This window comes from Vidua macroura, chromosome 9 (genome assembly GCF_024509145.1).
Source record: "Vidua macroura isolate BioBank_ID:100142 chromosome 9, ASM2450914v1, whole genome shotgun sequence".
Lineage (NCBI taxonomy): Eukaryota > Metazoa > Chordata > Aves > Passeriformes > Viduidae > Vidua > Vidua macroura.
In genome coordinates, this window is record NC_071579.1 from 27,557,633 (window position 1) to 27,578,941 (window position 21,309).

At 41.5% G+C, this 21,309-nt stretch overlaps 1 protein-coding gene across 1 annotated transcript in view; it reads right to left on the minus strand.

The window, feature by feature from the left end:
- LRP8 (LDL receptor related protein 8) overlaps window positions 1–21,309 on the minus strand; it is a 171,683-nt gene that overhangs the window by 47,179 nt on the left and 103,195 nt on the right. The window contains exon 3 of the mRNA XM_053985523.1: window positions 19,367–19,489. Within this exon, the coding sequence (XP_053841498.1) occupies window positions 19,367–19,489 (123 nt within the window). The remainder of the gene's footprint in view (window positions 1–19,366; window positions 19,490–21,309) is intronic.

The window sequence follows — 21,309 nt, forward strand, 5'->3', positions numbered from 1 at the left end:
ACCTCTGCTGTTTTTTAGGGATGCCTACTGTGAAAAACTAAGTCTGGCTACAAACAACCTCTAAAAATCTATCATGATCCACTGTGTTCCCCCTTGATTAGTGATGCGTGACGCCTTTAAGGCCGTTCTGATTCGGGCAGGCCTTAGGAGAATAAAACACCCGAGGGTTACAGCTGAGCCAGCACAGACTGGGAGCCAAGCAGCTGGGAATGAGCGAAGTTCAGACACAGCCATGCTCTGGGAAGAAAGGGGAGTGTCAGGGAAGGAATGAGAGTCAGGAGGTTAGGTGGCACAAGCTGGGATGAATGGAAGTCAGCTAATTAACCCCAGAAATGCAACTCCTGAAAGGAAAACTTGTTCCCTGCCCGAGATCAGGGATCCCAGAGCCTTGTGGGCAAACAGATTTGTGAACACTGAAACTTTCTCACGCAGCCACTGAGGTGACAAATGGATGTGCTGAGCTGAGGTAACAAATGGATGTGCTGAGCTGCTGAACAGAGCCCTCGGGAGTGATGTGCCAGAGGTGGGGAACAGCCTCAGCCTTCCCCCCAAATGGGCCTCATTACAAGTCTTTTGTCACCTATTCAGGTGTCAGCCTAATTCCCACTATCTAATTCCCATGACCTGGGCATCCCACGGGCACACACCTGAGCCCACCCTCAATACAAAGCCCATCCCTCCTGGTCTGAGTTGGCAGAGACCATGGGAAGAGCTGATCTCCACAGAAACAGAGGTAATAACCACATTCTCCTGATCTCTACTGATCCAATAATGCTTCCTGCTTTATTCCTAGCCTTTGGGTCTAAATACATTGCAGCTTTAACAACATCAACTTTCTTCACTAAAGATTCAGTGATAAAATACTCCAGATTGCAGCACACAATAAATCAATCATCCCTCCCTGTATGGATTTGTAACTCCACAGTTTGAAAGCATCTTGGAACAATTTCTGCACAGATACTTTTAGATAAGGGATAAATTTACTTTTTATTGAATTAAATGTTATTGACTGGCTTTGGTTTATAGATAAAGGTGACAGAGTATTTTAGGTCTCTTCAAATTGTTGGCACTGTGACCCTGAACTGTTTAAAAAATTAGTTTCTAAAAATAATTCATTCTCTCAACTGGCAGTATCTCACTTAGTCCGAGCCCACCAGACATTATCACCTTGGTCACTTGTCAAATTCTTATACAAGCAGCTAAGCACAGCACCAGGACAGATTTATCTATTTTTCTTCCTATATATTAATTTCTAGAATGCCCCAAAATATGCATCCCAGAGTGCCCAATTTCTATTACAGCAAATCCAGAAACAAATTCCAGATGGCAGTTTATTTCATACATATTCTGGCATATTTAGGCACTTGACTTCTCCAATTCTTTAGGAGCAAATTAATGCTCAACTCAAAATTAGGTTTTAAAGCACCATTTTAAAAAATTCACCTGGCTATATCACTCAATTAGCAAACATCAATTACCAGATGCCAGTCTGAATTTGAAGGTAGAAAATTATTGTATTTTGTAAGTGCTGCAAATAATGACAAAAATCCCTTAAGCTGGAGAAATGTTCCTGCAAAGGTGACTCTGTTTCACAGGCCCAGTGCACAGACTGGATTTGAGAGTACTGAGCAGGTGGAAGCAAACACCCAGAATAATCCTGGATGAACCAGAGGACAGCTACCCTGGTAAGAGGAGTTTTGTGGGAACAAAAGAGAGCAAAAAAACCTGTTATGATCCTCACAGTGTCCATACATTGTGCTCACTTAGCAACCAAGAAATATGTGGGGCCAATTAACACCTCCAGTTCTTTCCAGCAAGGCAGCAAGACAGAACTTGGCCTATAAATTGAGATGTAAAATATTTTTTATATACATATATATATATAACTAGCATATAACAGATCTGTAAACTGTATTATATAAATTTTACTGCCAGTAAAATTTATATAATCAGGAAATTTATAAAAATTTATATATCAGGAACTGGCAGTTCCTGTCTCTTGCTCTTCCTTATCACTTAGGCAGTAACTAGGAAATTGTCAGATATTCCAGTACCATCCTGAAGATAAGCATAGTTTGCTATCTGATGAACTCCTAATGAATATACTGTTAATTGCATAACCTTCCTTCTGCACAGGAACTTTTCTGTTCATCAAGGGCATGGATAAAACAGCTTCTTTGCTTTGGAGCATCCTTGTAATTAATAATATATTCTTCACACTTCTAAATATAACCCATAATGAGATGCTTTAAAGGATCCAAGCTGCACCTTTCACCAAGTGCTTTTGATCAGAAGGGAAGGAGCCAGAGCTTGTTCAGACAACAGAGGCTGCTGGAAAGGCGACTGTCGCTTCCCAATCCTGAAAGGCTGCAAATGACTTCAAAGGGGCTCAGCAGCAAAACATGCCAAAACAGCTTCCCCACCTAAAACACACTGTCTCGTTATCTCTGGGCATATTCTGTGCACATCAGAGATGAAAAGAAGTAGATGTATTAGGTATAGATAGTACATATAATATAGTCTGCATAGATGGATATTGGTAACTTCTACTTGTTAACTACTCATTCTACTCATTAACTCCATGAAAACTCTGCAATCAATCACAAATCAGGTGATGAGCTACTAAAATGTGCAATATCTCCCCAGTTATGCTTGCCATCCACGTGTCCTGGCACCTCTCAGAGATTTCTCCTGGTTTCCCTGTGTTGAGAAAAACACATCTCCAAAAATGACAGAACAGGAAAAAAAAGGTTTCTTAAATACCTATGACTTTCTCTGGAGACATTTTCCAGAATTTCTTTACGCCAGGGGTGGCAGAGCACTGCAACAGCTGCCCAGGGAGGTTGTGGAGTCTCCCTCTCTGGAACATTCCCAACCCACCTGGACATGTTCCTGTGTCACCTGCTCCAGGCAACCCAGCCTCAGCAGGGGCATTGGACTGGATGATCTCCAACCCTGACAAATCTGTGGTTCTATGACCTCCAAATAATGATCCATGGTTGGGGAGATGAAAGGAGAGTGATTTCCCCCACCTGTGGAGCTCCCTTAATTGAACAACACAATTTTTGCCCTGAAAATTCCTTCCCAGTGATTTGGATGGAATATTCCATGATTCTGAGGTGGAGGTTCCTCCAGTGCCAGAGCTTGCTGTGCCTTGCAGCAGCTGGGCCAAATGCCTTCACCTCTGAACTGTGAGCATCACTGCTGTCTGCCTGCAGCAGCTGAGAGAACTTCCCATGTTTAAAAGCCTCAGGACCATTAAATGCTTGCACAGCAAAGGCTGACTTTCTACATTGACATCTTGCTTAAACAACAGCGTATCTTTAAGACAGGCACCAATTTTGATTTAAAGACTTCAGTCAGTAAGGAATTCAGTGAGTCCACTTCATTTGCCACTACTGTTAAGAGCTGTATCTTATCTGTGTTTCTCTTTTCTAGTTTCCTGGATCACGCTGATTCTTGCAAGCTAAAGAAACGACTGTGTGATGAAACCAAAGAGACAGGTGTAAATTGATAAAGGCAACTCTCAACCCTCTCTTCAATAAATCAAATACCAAATACCCTTCTAATAAGGTTTATTTTTCAACTCTAATCATGTGCACCTTGCAAGGTTGTTCACAGCCCCTTGTTTAATAACCTTTCCACTTTATAGCAGCTACCCATGTCTTTTACCACCTCTCAACCACCTGCTCTTCAACTTGCTTAGTACAACCTCTAATTATGTTGTAAACTACATTTTTCTAACCTTTATGTTTAAGTCAAATCACATATCACAAAATACACACAGTAGCTTATTAAAATTCACAGTATCTTATTAACAAGGTCATGATTCAATCAAGAACTACTGAGAAGTGACACAACTCTTATTTTCCCTAACATGTTGGCACAGATTTTTTTTTTTTTATCTTGATGTATTATGTTCCATTGTCAGGCTCTCTGTGGTTTTGTCCAAAACTAACAACAGCCAGTTCAGTACACACAGCTTTGGAGCTGAATTGTTATTGTTGTAGCAGTCAGGAACTCCAGGTTTGGGCTGCAGACCTCCTACAGCAGGTTCTATACTGTGCTCTGTCTAACCTTTTAAATCACCCTAAAAATACAGCTTTTACTAACTTACTGAAACTTCTACCAGCATCTGCAAAAAAACAGGAATGCAAGCTCTTAAAAAAAAAAAAAAAAGAAATACAGATCAGAAAACTGACTGGCTGTGTCCCTCAATGAAAGTTTGTTATTACTTCTGCTTTAAAAGCCAAACCTTTAATAGGTGCTGTTGAGTAGCAGGAATGTCATCAAATGTGCAAATGCAACTTCTTCCTTCTGAACAGAAATTAGAAATACTTTCAGTGTTTACTCAGTTTCTGCCACTGCAGCCTATACTTCTACTCTCACTGACCAGTATCACACGATATGGATGTTTTTCTTACAGCTAAAGAATTCTTTACAATCCTTCCTATACCTGGCCACAAAATTCTCATACTTGCTTCTGGCTTTCCTTATTAAATGAATTTATTACCTAATTTCCCCTTGTACTTAGACTGTAATAATTTCAACTCTCAATAATATGGATTCTTACACTAATTTCTTACAGAAACAAAGTTTCCATATACAGTTAATGCCTCCCCCCATGATAATCTGCTTCTCTGTCCTAGTAACCAAATGTGGTGGCCAATTGGAATAAAATAACAAAAAGATATGATATCCTGAGGGGAATTTTTGTATCTTCAGTGAAAATACATTGCAGGGCAGAATGCTCTGACAGAAGAAAAGGCTGCATCAAAAGCCCAGCCTGTACTGGATGACAATCCATGCACGAAGAAACTGGGGAAACTTTTAATTGGAATTCTTAGTCTCTTATGCACCTAAGAGTCAATCAAGCCCAGGACATAAATGAACAGGAGGCAGGGAGGGAAGAGAAATCGAATTCACAAGTTCTGGTGCTCCTGAAGTATTTGCTAACTCAGTGATTGAACTTTGCAGGAATCTCACCCACAGAGCAAGCAGGAGAAAAGCTCATAGAAATACAGCATGAAGTGGTTCTTAAGGGCTGGTGCATGATTTTTTAATGCTTTCACCAGGAAGATTTTCTTTCCAACCTACCATAACTAAAAGAAGCAGAGTAGATCTCTGAGACCAAGTTCTGTTACCTGTATAGTAGGTAAGATTGCACTTGGTCTAGCTAAAGTAATTTTTATGACATTTAGATTGAAAGTACACCTCATTTCCTATGCAGGCCAGCTATAATTTCCTACACAGCCACTTAAGACCTGAGGGACTCTGATGTCAGAACTTTAAATAACTGCACTCAGAGTGCCCAACCTTTCCAAAACCTCCTCTGACAATGAGACAGAGCTGTCTTTATGTAGGTCTTTCCCACCTGGCAACTGCAGGAGGGAAGGCACATGGAGCTCAAGGGGAAGGGGTCTGGCAGATTGAAGAGCTTTGCCCCAAGACCCAAAGCACCAGCCCAGCCCTGCTCCACCCCACAGCCAGGAGCAGCCAGAAGCCACCAGCCCTGCCTGCCAACATCAGAGACATGGCATGATGGCAAGCACAGGCACTTCCACTGAAGGCACAAAGGGCAGCTGTGAGGCAGCTCCTCTGCTCTCTGGGCATCTCTGCCATCTTCCCCAAAGAAAACAGATGCCAGGCTGCTAATCTGCTTTAGGAGAGGGAAAGAACAGCCTGGCAGAGGTTTTGATCCGTGTCACAATTACAGTTCAGTCCCAGAGCAACACACATTTCTCATGATCCCCAGCTGGAATTAATACAAAGGCTGAGCTGAACCAATATAACCTTTACAACGATAAGGAAATGTTCTCTTGCATCACCCCTAAAAAGCAACTAATATGAAAAATGTTTGGATACCTAAAGAGTGCTTCATTCTGTTAAGTTAAAAAATCAAAACCAACAAAAACCACAATCCAGAACAAGCATAGCCATGTGAAATCATCAAAATAAAATACTCCTTTCCTCCTGTTTGAAAAACCCTGATATCCTGATTGACTATGCCTGGAGAAATGTGCTCATAACAACATTCAAATGTATTACTTGATTACATTTTCAATACAGGTAATACTGTAGGGCCACACAAAATATTAAACCCAGCCTACAAGTCACCCCAGCATCCAGATTCCAGCATGTACCCAGTCTCAATGACCCAGGTTATACAGAAAAGCAAACAGATTCTGTGAGCCTGTTACAGAAGAGCACATGTGGTGCTCTTGCTGATTTTCAGTCAACAGAACAACATGACTCGGTCAGCCCAGTCTCTCTGCAGTGTAGGTCCAGTTCTTAATTTGGTTTTAGCTGACAACCACTGCACTCTACACAATGTGCTGAGCTCCAGGTGTACTAATTGTGCCTTTAAAGACAGATTTCTGCATCCATTGTTGTGTGCACTGGCATGTGTCATCCTTGGCTGCATTAACCATGCACTGAACCATCACTCTCGAGGCTACTGTTCCTCCTTCCCCTCTCAAACCTCTCCACTCTCTCCATCCAGCCAGTTTTGATCTCTCAAGGTCTCTGGAGTTTGGGAAAGTGCTTAAGTAATTACAGTACAGAGGAAGTAAGACAGCACATGTGTGGGTTTGAGCTATGGAATTTTTTCATTTGGCTCAGGAGGAGAGAAAATGTGTCTTGAAAGGCAGAAACATCAGCCCTTGTTCTCAAAATATTTGATGAGCAGATAGGGACACATTCACTCCTTCTGGAACATACGTTACATGACAGCTTCCAGTGGCAGCTGCTTTACACTCTGGAAAAAAACACTGCTTTTTCAATCCAAAACCAGAGGAGATGAATGAAAAAAATCCAAGTGAAGGAGAAGAAGATGCAAAATTGTTGTTAGGCTATGTAAAGTAAAGAAGTGACCCCACAGTTCTGAAGATCCTCCCTGATTTTGAATAGTCATTGAATACACTTTTTGCAGGAACCTGAATCCCAGACATGTTTTTCTTTTAATTCTTTTACACAATTTTAGAGATTTCTTCTTCATTTATTATGTATAACAGGGATTACATTTTTATTTAGTTTAAATTGGCCTGTTCTAAACATCACTCTATAGCTTCAAGCTACTTCCTTTTGAAATGTTTTCACAGTGGTCGTCTCCCTGGTATTTAGAACTCACCATGACTAACTCCTCATAGCTCCTTAAATATATGCAAAAAGAAAAGGACTTTCATTTATGTTACTAAATGCAGTCACATCACAGACTGTCTCCTAAAATCAACCTTTAAAAACAATAATAAATATTTCATACCATATGCTGAGAATATCATGGGCTCCAATCTCACCAAGAAAACAGAAACACATGGAAATTCCTTGCTCAGTACTCTGTGGAAAGAAACTGTAAAGCGGAACTCGGAGGGGTGGATAGGAGTTGTTATGTACAAGCACAATGCAAAGGCCACTGTTAAATAAACAGAAATCTTGTGCATTAGGACTCAAACTGTGCTCAGAATTCAGGCCACCACCAATCTGAGACCACCAGCAGTTTAGCTCAGTTAATTCTTATGGTTTGCATTCCAAGTACCATTTCAAAGGACAATTCTGCATTTCAAGTAAAACAAGGTATAATGTTTACACCCGCACAGTGTAACAATGAAAGGAAGGAAAAAGAAGAACAATGAAAAGTCTCGATTTTCTCCATAATCCTGACACACACTTCTGCCTAAATGCTTCTCTTTAAACCTTCTCAATCAAGATTTCCATCTCACAAAAAATAACAAGGATTAGCTAAAGACACACTAAGCAATGGAGCATGACTGAGACAACGTCATTCTGCAGTGATGGGCTGACTTCTCCACAACCCAAAAATCCATGCTCCCAGTCCAACAGCAGCTGGAAGAAACAACAGTGACCTTTAAATTTCAGGACAATAAAATCCAGCTACAGCAGGCAGTAGAACAGCAAAGACAAAATCTGAGAGCACATATGGGAGATCTGTGCCTAAAGGCTACACAGATTCATAACTCTCATTTCTTTTTTAAACATTCCCACAGATGGTTTTGAAGAAGTTGCTTAAGCTCAGTTTTTGTCAGAGTGTGTGCACCTCACTGCCTTCATTGAGCTACTGATGCATGTACAGATGTTAGCAAAGCACAGGCATGGCCAGATGCCCCCTTTTCTACAGGATGGTCTAAAAAAGGAATTGCTTCCTAGAATCTATTGATTGAGAGCATTCACCTTAGAAGCTGCTGCCTACACTGAAGCATCCCAAAGAGTGCATTTAAACACTGACAATCTCTTTCAGAAGTCTCAGTCTGGATCCTATAGATATTTCCTGGTGTACTTGTGAACATTTAGGCTTTACTCCTTACCAACACTTCTTGGAAAACAGTGACTTAAAGTGTCTTACTAAAGAGTCGTGGATGAAAAATTTAAGTAAGTGATTGTGGAAGAGCAACAGTCAACTTAAAATGTCCCATGTGCTCAACTTTTACTCAGTTAACAAAAAAAACTGGCAAGAAATTAGACCAACAAGAGTCACAGTTAAAAGCTTTTAACCCAATGGAAAAATCCAATCACAATTTAAAGCCCTATTATTAGATGGTGTCTATCAGAGAGGAATATAATCAGACACACTCCAATCACCCAGCTCTGATGACACAGCAGCAGCCTTGACAAAATGACACCCCTTCTTTTGCAGATGGTGACACTTTTAACCACTTCAGTCACCCATGACCCCACCACAAGGCAGCAGCAGAGCCAAAACAAGCCCAGGGTTCTTGACTGCCAGACCTGCAGCTCCAGGACTTTATGGCAAGACTTCCTGCAAGTCCCCTGAGAAGCACACACCGATATCTTCATTTCCTACCGCTGCCTGAGCATAGAGGACAGCACAGAACCAGGTGTGCTCCAGCACTGGCACCAGACTCCTGATTCTCCCAGCCCTTCCCCTCACCCTCCTACCTGAACTGCTGCTCACCCTGCCCTTTGCACAGGGCATCCTCCCATATTTCCTGGGCAGGCTCTTCTTCTTCAAACCCACCTTCAGAGGCTGCTTTTGCCCAATGTACAGTAACTATAATTAATTAATTATAATTATTATAATTATCTCTGTATATGAAGGGCAACACTCAAGCCGCACCTGGTGTCAATGAGGGACCCTCTGACCTTCCTTTAATCTGTTCCACTCCTCCTGCTTTTCCTCAGTTTCCTTGCTCTTCTTGCTTCTCTCGAGTCTGTTCTGATACCAAATCCCTCTGCAGCCCTCTGTAACCTCAGCACAGCCATAAGCTCTGTGCCAGAAAGCGGCTGCACAGCCTGGGCAGAACCCCACTGGCTTCAGCAATGCCCTGCTGCAAACTCAATTGCTTAATTACACTGCAAACACAATTACTTAATTACAAAGGAAACTGGGACTGCTATTACAGGACCCCTTTTCTGAAGCACCTCTTGGTGCTGAAATTACAAATTGTGATTTAAGTTGGTGGTTTAAGTGCTTGCTGGTTATCGGACAGAAGAACAATTTAGAATGGGCTTGTAGTAGAGTAGTTATGTGCAAAAAGGAACTTAAAAATGTGATTTTAAGGGTGACAATCTTTCTTTAATCCCTTAAGAGCTGTTTAGTTCACTGTGTGGCTTGAATATAATGAATCAGGAACCATTTTTCCAGGTTTCACATCAGGTAATTATGGAAACAGAATAGAACTTTAATTATGAGAAAAAACATAGATAGTTCTATTGTGATCTTCCACAGCATTGCTGTTTCTTAGAAGAAAACATATTGTGCAAGCTGGAAAGAAACCATTGATTAAAATAATCAAAAGCCCTACTAGAAGCATGGATGTGCTTTTCTTTGTAAAAACCAAAACATTGTATCTGACTAGAGATAAAATAGTTGGGGTATTTGAATTACCTCTTCCAAAGCCCACTTTAATTTTTCCTCGCAGATTCATTTAATTAAATCTACTATTACAGGGTGGGTTTTTTCATTTTACATACACTATACAAAAGCTTGGTGTACTCTGGGAAATCTAAAAGATTAGAAAATCTTACCAATAGCTTTTGATTTCTTCCCATTTTCGGCTGAAACAACTTGCTTAAGATGTTGTTTCCAAGCATGCCAGCAATCAAATATTTTTTAAAATTAAACAGTGGAAGTTACAGGTAACTGATAAGCAGAACAACTTTTCAGTTCCTTCTCTGAAAAGCTGAAATATCATTAAAGCCAGGTCAGAGGTGTCAGGGTCATAGGGAAGAGTCCAGACTGAATTTGGCTGGAATTACCAGCCATGCCAGGCTGTTACTGGAATAGGCTCCACCTTTCCCCGGGGCTTTGTCAGCACAGCGGGTGCTCTGCTGTCGATACCAGCCCAGGACAGGCACATGAGCACCACAAACGCTTCAGGGCAATCGGGCAGCTCCACTGCTGCAGATGCTCGAGCACAAGTGAGAGCAGGGGGTGCCTGTGGCTCCCTTTCATTCTGTGGCTGTCCAAGGAGCAGGGCTGTTCCCTGGAGGAGGGAATGCTCCCAGAGCACCCGGGGGCTCCATCGGGAGCGGCTGGTTCCACACGCGGCTCAGCCGGGGCTGCGAGCCCAGCACGGGCCCCGGGGGTCTCCGGATCAGCAGCTGCTCGTTCATTTCCTTCCTCCCAGGCTCACTTGCTCACTCTCTTGTTCACTGAGATTATTCCAACTCTAAGCAAAACAGGGAGGGGAAAAAGCCCCACAGAACGCTAGGGGGACAAAACTGTACAAAGGATAAAGGAGTTGAGGAGCATTGAGATGAGACCTATTTGTAAAAGAGATTATAGATGCAAAAGTGCTCCTTGTCACAAGGGAAAATAAAGGCACAAAAGGTCCCTCGATGAGCAAACATAATGAAACCTGCCAAGATGAGTGATAAAATCATAGAAAGAAAAATTATACAGGTCTCCAGGACACTGCCAGAATTCATTGTAAAACACTTTTTCCCCGCTTCCTGAAGTCTGCACTTTTAAAATTAAAATGAAAAGCTTGCCTAAGGATGGTGCAGCATTGGTATTTCACCTCATATCTGCCAGTACAGTATCTCCTCCCTGTTCTGTCAAAGGACTGAATAAAACAAATAGCATTCAGGACTTCGCAAAACTTCATACCACAAAGGAAAATCTGAGTGCAGTGTCCCAGCCCACCTCCAGCAGCTCCAGGAGACCATCCCCCACCATTCCTGGCAGCACCTGCATGGCCACAGTGAGGACATTGCTGCACCAAGGTCCAGGCTCATACCAAGGGGAGATGCTGTTCTTTCCATGTTAAAGTGACAACTCTTCTGAGGTTTTAAAGGTATTGACAAGTGAAATGCTGCTCAAAGAAACCAAGAGGACATGAAGAACGCAGGGAAATAAAAAAAAGGATTCAGTTGACAAGCATAGATTTAATAAATTCTAGTGTGTCCTCACCCTTTTATGTGCAAAAGAAAGTAAGTCTGAAAAGGCTCTGGTGCTATTAAATAATTGTGTTTCTTATCTCAGAGTGAACATTTCATCTTTTATATACATACAAAGAAACCCCCACCTGTTTTCTTTTTTAGAGGATGGAACAGGCAGCTTAGATGGTAATTTTAATTGAATGTGTTCGAGCTGTTGCACAAGAACATTGATGCGTAGACCCGTGGCTGGGAAGAAAAGACTTTCCCTTACCACCTACACCTTGACTTCATTACAAATATCCCTGCTGGTTTTCACAACTTAGCTCTGAGGTTGATACTTGCAACATGTCTAGAGGCAGGAATTGTGAAGCAGCAATGCAAATTCCAGTGGAATTCGGTATGTTAATTGCTATTTCCCAGTCACACTCCACATGGGGCTGATATACCTGGTGAAATACTAGAATGACCAATTGTTCTTTTCTCTGTGTGTCTATGTGCATTTCTCAACACACATGTATCACTGTACACACATAAATGCACACACAACGGCTAGAGATGAAATCGACTGTCAAACACATTACACATGTTAATCCCCGTGCAGGAAAAAAAGAGAAGTGTGGTTATGTTTGCAACCTCTGCCAGAACAGGGAATCACAGTCTCATTCAACTTAGAGAGCTCCAGTGACAGGGTAAGATGATGAGTGAAGGCCAGAAAAAGGGTGCAAGAACTGGGATGAGCCTAATGCGTGTTCTAACGAAGCACTCAGTTCTCTGCTTTTTAATGCAAAGGATTTATAATGTGTTGGATTAGGTTAAAATACAAGACAAAAAGGGTCAGCTAAAATGTGGCACTTTAAATATAGTCATGAACACAGCGTCCCTAGAAAGGAGGCTGGAGCTATGCTAAAGCCAAGCCTTGATTCTGGCTCTCAGTGCATCCCACAAAGGCACAGGCAGGATCCACACCACTGTCACACGTGCAGGCAGTGCTGGCTCTGACCCCCACTCCAGAGCAGAATCTCACTGAAGCACTGCAGGCTTTAAAAATCTCCAGTGCAAGGCTTAAATTACAGAAACTACCTACCGAAGCATGCAGAGACTGCATATTAAACCAGTCCTAATCGTGATCCTAATCCTAAAGGAAGCAGGATGGAGTGTCATGAGACCCTTATTAAAACTGCAGAGGATTTCAGTGGGAATGAATAAAAAGAGGATCCTACAACTGCAAGAATGGAGAAAGAGAGGAAAAAATACCCATCAAAGAAAAGGTGGTAGGACAAGGAAACACAGCTTCAACATACAATTCATTAAGATACTAAAATGTAGAAGCTATTTTAATGTCAGGAACATTAAGATAAAGTAATTTGATATTCACTTATTTTCCTCACACCATAATTCACCCATTTAAAAAAGGAGAAAAGGTTTGTTGTCTGTGCTCTTGTACTGCAATACTACTTCATTCAGTTAAAATATTTCAGTTTGCAAATTATGTTTTGCCTTTGATTCCCAGAAATTATTTCCTTTTCACATCAGCCATAATAGTTAGACAACTGTGATTCCTGCATCCTTCCCTCAATAAACAAACAAAAGGATAAATATAAAAATCAGGTAATCTGAAATTCAGAAAGCAGGGAGCAAGAGAATGGAAAAAACAAAAGTGCCAAGCAATGAAAAGCTACCTGAGATTTCTGAAAAACTTTTACAGTTTTAGTAGTTCAATATTTATAGCCTGTTAAATAATTACACATACAAGAGCTTCATACACTCAATTTTCATTTTCCTGCTATTTTCTCCTATTGAAATAACTGCAGGATTAATTGTAGCCATAAAAAGGCAGCATCCAACTCTTTTATGACCACTCCTGTCTATAAAATGCATGAACCCATTATCCCAATAGGGAAAATGTTTAAATGCTGGTGTTTAAACTTTGTAGCCGTCAACAACAAGTGAAAGCTCAAAATCGATCTGGGGGATGGAAACACTGCAAATGTCCAAGCAGACATTGCTACATGAAAAAGTGACTCCTTCACAAGATAACACTGCTCAAGAACAGAACAATACAAACATCACAGCAGACCCAGCAGGTTTTTCAGCTGGTTTTCCTACGGAACTCAGTCAGCTCTCTGCAAAGGTCACTATGGAGACTTAAGCTCTAAACACATTCCCATAAAGGAAAACCACATTTTGTGTAGGTATTACTTAAAACTTTTCAGCACTGGTAGAATTGCAGTACAATCATTAAATATCCTAAATTCATTTACATCTTTAGGTAAGTAAAATGCTGAGATCACCAAAGCCATGTAATCATCATCAAAAAGAAGATGTAATTCACTGCCTACGAGCCACAGACAAAGTTATCCACTACTGGAGATAAACTGCTCAGCTTTGAGTTTGCTGAATTTCCTTTGATGTAAAAAGAATAATTTCACGCTCCAAGAAAAGGAACAGGACGCCAGAAAAACTGGATTTGACTCCTTATTCTGTCAAAAACTTCTTGTGTTAGTCTCTGCAGATCCTCTGGGATACTGAGGTCAGCTTAGGGCTGCTCAATCAGGACACACCCGAAGGATCTCCAGGCAGGGACAGTGTCTGTGGATCCAGAGGCGCCTGGGAAGCAGTGGGCTGAGATGGGAGGGTTCCAGCAGGGGTAAAGGTCCATTTATGAGAATTTGAAGAATCACCTACATTTAGAATAAAAGGAAATGTAAGCCATCATGCCCAGGGAACTACAGGTCTGCTGACAGAGCTCAGAAAGTCTTATCCATCTCTACTGTTAAACACTGCCATGGAAAGGGAGTTCTCAGGAGTCTGGAACCCTCTGCAAAGTAGACCTGGAAGCTAAGTGGCATCTTAAAACCAGAGAAGTTAATTTATGTTCAAGTTATATTTTGGATGTGATAAAGCTCTGACAGGGGTGAATAAACAAAGCAAAACCTCTATCCTTGATTACAGAATTGCATCATTGCCAATTAATTATCTGACAAAATAATCTGAAATGAGAAACTACAAACAAGGAGAGGCTGGGGGACCAGCACTTGTTCAGCCAACAGAAGAGAAGGTTAAAGGAAGATGTCATTGCTGCCATCAACTCCAAAATGGGAGGGAATAGTGAAGATGGAGCCAGACTGTTCTCAGAGGTGCACAGTGACAGGATGGGAGGTGACAGACACATGCTGCAACAAAGGAAGGTCTATCAAGATAAAGGGACTTTTTCCATTAAGAGGGGTGGTCAGACATGAGGACAGGGGTCCAGCTTGAGCAAGGAATTGGACTAGATGACTCCCAATTATGAACCTCTGTCTCAAATTATTCCATGACTTCATGGAGAGATGATCATGGCAGTTTTCATTTTATTCTGTCTCAATAAATTTGATCACATTGACAAATCAAAGCTTTAATCTCTAGCTCTACAAACCAGTCTCGGCACCTGGAAAATGAGACTGCCACTTTTGTGCCTTGTCTCTGGGAGGATCCTGTGGCTCTAGAAGTGTTTCCACATCCAGTACCTTGTCCTATATTTGCTTTACAGATGGGATCCTCAGCTGCTGCAATTCAGCAGTGCTCCCAAAGGCCCAGCAGGGACAGTGCTGTATTTCATGCTGGCTGTAGCCAGTTGGTGCAGCTGGAGTATTGTTAAAATGCACACCTGTACATCTGGCATTAACATCACTGTATTCAATTCCCTAAATGATCTCTAAACAGAACAGTCCTTAATTTACATGTTCCACTGCATTTGCAATGCCCCAGCATCTTATCACATTTATACCAATAGATCTGCTCTTAACCTTGGGGAAAAAAAAAAAGAAGAAAAAATAAGAAAAAAAAAAAAAAATAAAAGGAAAAAAAAAAGCTTTCTTTACTGCCCCAGGTCCCAAAACTGGGTATCTGGCTCTGCCTGGTTGATTTGGCCTAGTTTTTTTCTTTTGCTGCTTGAATTCAATGGCCCAGTGTACGTGATGCCCTGAAAGGAACACTCCACCCTTCTCCAGGAAAAATTCTCCAAGGGCAGGGAACAGTTTATTAAGTCCTTTTCCACAAAAGCACAGTAATGTCACCAAACCCACTCAGTCATGCAGGAGATCTGCATCAAAGAAGAATAACAGAGACATAATATCCTTTGGGCTGAACAGAGAGCTGGGACAGGATTGTGCATTTGGGGGTGAACAGTACCATCAATGCTACCAACAACAACATTTTACATTTGGGCAGCTTAATAGGAAATGAGGGCAGAACTGACCAGCACTGAGAGAGATCAGCACACACAGCAGCAGCACACAGAGTGCCTGGGACCATGGAAAATAGCCATTAAAAATATAACTGTCAGGTTTGGATACATCTTCCTGAACCACTCATGACATACTTTAAAATAAGAAAGAAGTGCCTGAACTGGGTGCTGTATTTCAAACCAACATTCAGGGTTTGATTTTATATTCCACTTCCATTTAAAAATCTATTTCAAGAACTGCTGCTTATTAAACCTGCCCTATTAAATCATTCCGCTATTAAATGCAATATGAATTAGGTTTCCCAGTCTCTTTTTCTTCCTCTTAACATCCTACACTCTAACATCCTGTACCTTTCTGTACAATAATTTCTGCTCTTAACCAGAAGAATGTCTGAAAAAGAAGTGGTGAGTTTATGCTCTCTGCATTCCTCGATCTCATTATATATACAATGTCCTAAGGCAAGAGTTTGCCAGCTTAGATTTTCACTTGCTCTATCCCTTTAATTTGTGTTCCCATCACTGTTGTTACTGATTGTTAGCATTTGTTTTTATTTTTCTCTTGAGATTTTTTTTTTTTTGCTTAAGTCACTGATTAAATAACTTAAATTCTTCAGAGGGAAATTTAAAATTTCCTGCTTGTATAAAAAGCAGAATGATTCAGTACCTGTGCTGGAACAGCATTAGGTAGATAACGTTCATTTTGCTGGAGGTCTCTGTTAGCTCAGTCAGAAAAATGACTTCCCTTCCCCCTCTCTCAGCTCCAAGAAACTGGGTAAGGAAAAGGTGAGGAATCTTTCCATACTCATAAGCAGAGCCTGTGTATCTCAGCAGTGGCTGCACCACAGCCCCAGGGTATCACCAAGCCATGCTGGGCTGCTTTTAGTGACAGTAATGAAAAACAGGGCCAGGGCTCTGCTTATGGTGGGCTTTCTAATGTAGGGTACATGTGAGCTACCAGAAATCTTCTGCCAGAGACCTGTCTTGCAGAAAAATGAAGAAATATAACCAGCTTCTTATTTACAATGACCCATTTCAAAACAAAAGCCTGAATAACAATCTCCTCTGAAATCAGTCCATGATAGAAACTAATCAACCTTCAACTAGAACCAGAACCCACAACAGGGAGAAGTCCTAGAGATTTCATCAGCTGAGGATTCAGTGGGATCCATAAGATACCCTTACAGCCACCACTCCCAGACACATTCAGTGGCTTGAAGAACACAGCTAAAAAAATAATAGTCGCATGAATGGCACAAAAAGTGCAGCCATCACAGGTCCAGCAGAAATCAGGCCAGCTGTGATGCCATCTCACCTATTGAACAGGACACAGGTCATGCTGTCCTGAACACCTGGGAATGGCTAAGGTCCCCAGAGAGGATATTGTTAGGTACAAAGCTGAGCAACTTCAGTGATTAGGGAAACAGAAAAACCAAAGTACAATTTTGGTTCTGTAAAAAACCACCCCCCCCCCAAAAAAAACCCAAAAAAACAAACCAAACCCCACAAACTGTTACCTTCAACCAAACATAGGAGATGGGGACACAACATCCCTAACTACCAACAAGAAAGCACAAACTGTATTTAAAAACACACCACAAAAGCATTCAGAAAATAAAAAGCCATTTAGCAGCTGGATAGATGCTGAGAGGAACAGCTTTGTTTTCACCACATTCTAAGCTGGAAGTACTCCTAAAATGCAACAGTCAGCATTATTAATGCTCTTAAACTCCCTGGATTGAATGGACTATGGACAATGTCCCAGTGCTGCATTAACTGAGGAATAACCCCAGATCCTGGCAGAGGTGCTGGCAATTATGGGGCCTGTCTGAAAGCCATTGATTTTATAAAGCAGCTTGATCTTAACAGAGGTGAGAAATCTCTTCTTTCCCAACCTGTCCCTTCCCTAGGGGAGCTCTGCAGGGCAGGCCCCTCCACAGGACTGTGCTGCATTTCTAAGCAGGAAAATGAGACAATCACAGACCCTGCAGTCACCCCTTGACACAGGAAGAAAGTCCAGCCTTGATTTCATCAGGGAGAAAGAAAATGGGACTGAAAAGAAGTATCATACAGGAATGTCCATCTATACATTTTGCCTGTCACTACAGCCTCATATTAAATAACATTTATGCAGATGAAGAGTTAGTCCTTTTACAGTAACGGGCCAAATTACAAGGAAAGTCCAACATTCTTTAGAAGTTTCTTTAATAGAACAGGAGCAAACTTGTTCCTGTGTTGCAGGAAGATGTTCTATGGGCTATCTATTTTTCTGAACTGAAGAACCACCAGAAAAACACAGACTCTCTTAGAAAGTTTCAAGTAGGAGGAAAAAAAAAAATTAAAAAGTCACAAAAATCTGAACAAATTACTTTTCTCTGAGGACAGCAGTCCTGTATGGTAACAATCTGAGGCTCAGGTCAAGTTTCTTTTGTGATACTTAAGATTTAAGGCTGATTTCCCCAGAGGATGAAATAAGTGGGGGGAAAAATGAAAGGGGAAATGGGTAGAAAAGGGATGGAAGATGATTAACAGAAATCATCAGGGATCTCAGTGCTGCCTGGCCTATCCACAGCTTGTGCTATGGCCTCTGACATGAGATTTGAAGGCAGAGACTGCAGCAAATGAAGCTGCTTAGTTATTCAGCCCCCCTCCAGACAATCAGGTAGTGGAAGTAGCATTAATGAGGCAGCTTTTAACTAAGGAGGATGCAGGGTGAAAGACCAACAAATACAGTGCATAAATATGTTAATATATTTATTGAGGTAATTTTTTCTGTAGCCTGTATGCGGCTGCAAAACTGATTCAATTCATTTTATGCAAGAGAAGTGCATTCATCTCCCTTAATTAGGGAGAAAGTAGGACTGGTACTAGGATTAAAAATAATAGTGTGGTTGATTTTGAAGTCCTCTATGTACCCCATTCCAGCAAGATCTGATAAAATACTTCCTCCAACACTGCTTCTGACTCATGGGAATATTTGTGAAGTACATGACTAGAAATTCAGTAGAATGGCCTGTACTAGTTTCTTGCTCTGGCAAGAACAGATCTGCAGATATAGGTAAGCACACAAATAAAAGTCTACATATTAGTATTTTCATTAAAATACCCCTGGGATTCCCTTCAACTCAACATCAGACAACCCTTCACAATTCTAGAACAATGGAGCACAAATGGGCCTCCTCAAAAGGCCATGATAAAATGCATTACATGAAAATCAAGAATGTTCTTTTTACTTACTGGGTTTTTAAAGGGTGTTACCTGCAGTAACATCTGTCACACTTACTCTCAGCTTTAGTTATTTTACATTCCTCATCTTTCATCTGCTGCTTTTTTCATTTGTTCTCAGAGGAAAAATAAAAAATGAAGATTGAGCAATGCAGTTACATTGCAAAACTCCTCTGAAATAACAGAAGTGCTGTCTGCAGTGATGATAAATCCCAATATGTTACCATGCAAAACACCAAATCTGAGTTTCCAAAAAGCCTGATCCCAGGTGAGTGTGACACTTCTCCACTGCTGCTGATCATGAGCCTGACAAGCAGCTCAAGATGTTTACAGCTCCCTTGCAGACAGAAATCCAGACTAGACAGCACTGCCTGTATCTGTCTGGAAAATGGGTACATTTGAAAGTTTGTAAACTGTGTGATTTGAATGACCTGAATCTTTTGTGTCTTAGCACAAGCATAAATTGACAGATCATCCTGCAAGTGCTGGGAATAACAGCTTCAGTTTCTCTGTGCTTTGATAATAGAACATGTCTGAGAAACACCACTTTGAGCTACTCACTGCATGCTGCTTCTGATTCATCTGACCCGTCAGGACATTCTTCTTCCCCATCACATTTCCACCTGGCTGGGATGCAGTGCCCATTGTCACAAGTGAAATCTGACTCGGCACAAGTTTTCTTTGCTGCAAGAAAAGAAGAAAGTACTTGGCATGAACATAAACAGTGCAGAACATCTCCACTGCACCCAACCCCACCAAGGACGATATGGATTGCTGTGCTAAGAGGATTTTTTCCACATTCAACATTGCTTCTTCATGACAGAGTCCCACATATATCACAGATGGGTGTTTCTTCTCACTAGAACTCTTACCCCTCCATTATTTGACGAGGATTCACCCTTCCGTGTCTTCTTCCAGCCATTCAAAAAAGAGGGATGTTCTTTTTCAAGATAATTTTCTAAGGCTTTTATTATAAAAAGCTGCTGCCTTCATGGAACTGAAAGCATGCTGCATGATTTACAGACAGGCAAGACAAACAAGTATCACCTTTGGAGTACTATAATCTAAATAATAATGTTTCTCTCTGTGCCATCTATTCATGGCTTGTTAGTACATCTGTCACCACAGCAGATGATCATAAAGCACTCCTTCAAACACTAACATTCATTTCATTAAATGTCAACCACTCCACGCTCTTTGCTTTGCTTGCATTAATCTAGGGCTTGAAAAAGATGCAAGACATGAACTCAAGCAATTAATTGGTCTATTCCTCCGTGCCAGTGGTGCAGCACCATGTGCTCTGCAGTTCCAGTCAGCATCTTCCCACTGCGGCAGAAAGAGAAAATTCTACTTAGACTGGGTCCCTTCAGGCTGAGGCCTCAGTGTTGATGTGACACCATTCACTCACAGTGGTGACTTCAGTGGCTTTTCTGCTGAGTCCTGAGCAAGGGCTGGGGTGCCATGTCACCACATTGAAGGGAAATGCTCTCTGGCTAGCTGATATCTACCTTTGGTAGCCATGAACTGACACAGGAAGTCCTAGCAGGGAGATTTGTCTCTTCCCCCTGCAAAGCTGCTCACAACCTAATAGGATCACAGGAAAATTCAAGTAATGAAGGACCTCAGGAGGTCACCAAGTCCAACCTCCTGCTCAAGACAGGCTCAGCTCTGAGGTCAGACCAGGCTGTTCTGTGTTTTATCCAGTCTGGTAGGAAAAATCCCCCAAGATGGAGCCAGCACAACTCCCCTGGGCAACCTGTTCCGTGGTTTAGCTGCCCTCACATCACAGTGAGACCTGGGCTTGCCAAGCCATTCTCTCTTACAAGTTGTGTGCACATATATTGCTACATCAATACTTCTTCCAGCAAACATTTTCTAAGCATTAAACACAACAAATAAGCCTCTGGGGTTTGATCTTTTACTTTCCTTTCTTCTTTTCCTACATGAACTGCTGTCAGGATGGGAGTCATGTTAAATATCACTCACGTGCCCACACAGGAAACATGGAGCATTTCTGTGTGAGGTGCTGCAGAGACCTCCACAGCTGAAATAAAGCACTCATTTTCCAGCACACAAAACATGCAGCTTCCCTGAGCAGACATCCAGCAGGAAAACACTGCAAAGCATCACTAAGCAGCTGTACAATCTCTCAGGATGCACTTTTTAAAGAGAACATACATTTACTCCCCTTCTGTTGCTAAATGAATCAGATTCTGGAGAATGAGGGGGGGAAAAAAAGGGACAATTTTCAATTTTCTCTTCAGCCATTCAGAAACAGATTATGGACTAACATAGAACAGAAAAACCATTTCCATGTAAACCAAGAGTTTTACAAGACACCAGTCATACTAAAGATCATCCAAAGACATTGCACATCTGTTATCAGAGGGAAAAGACTTTCTCCTGAATAACTGCTTTCAGAAATCCAAAGCTGGCTATTGCACATCACTGCTGGGGTATTTAATGTGAGTTTTAATTAATCTGATGTATTTAATAGCCAGAAA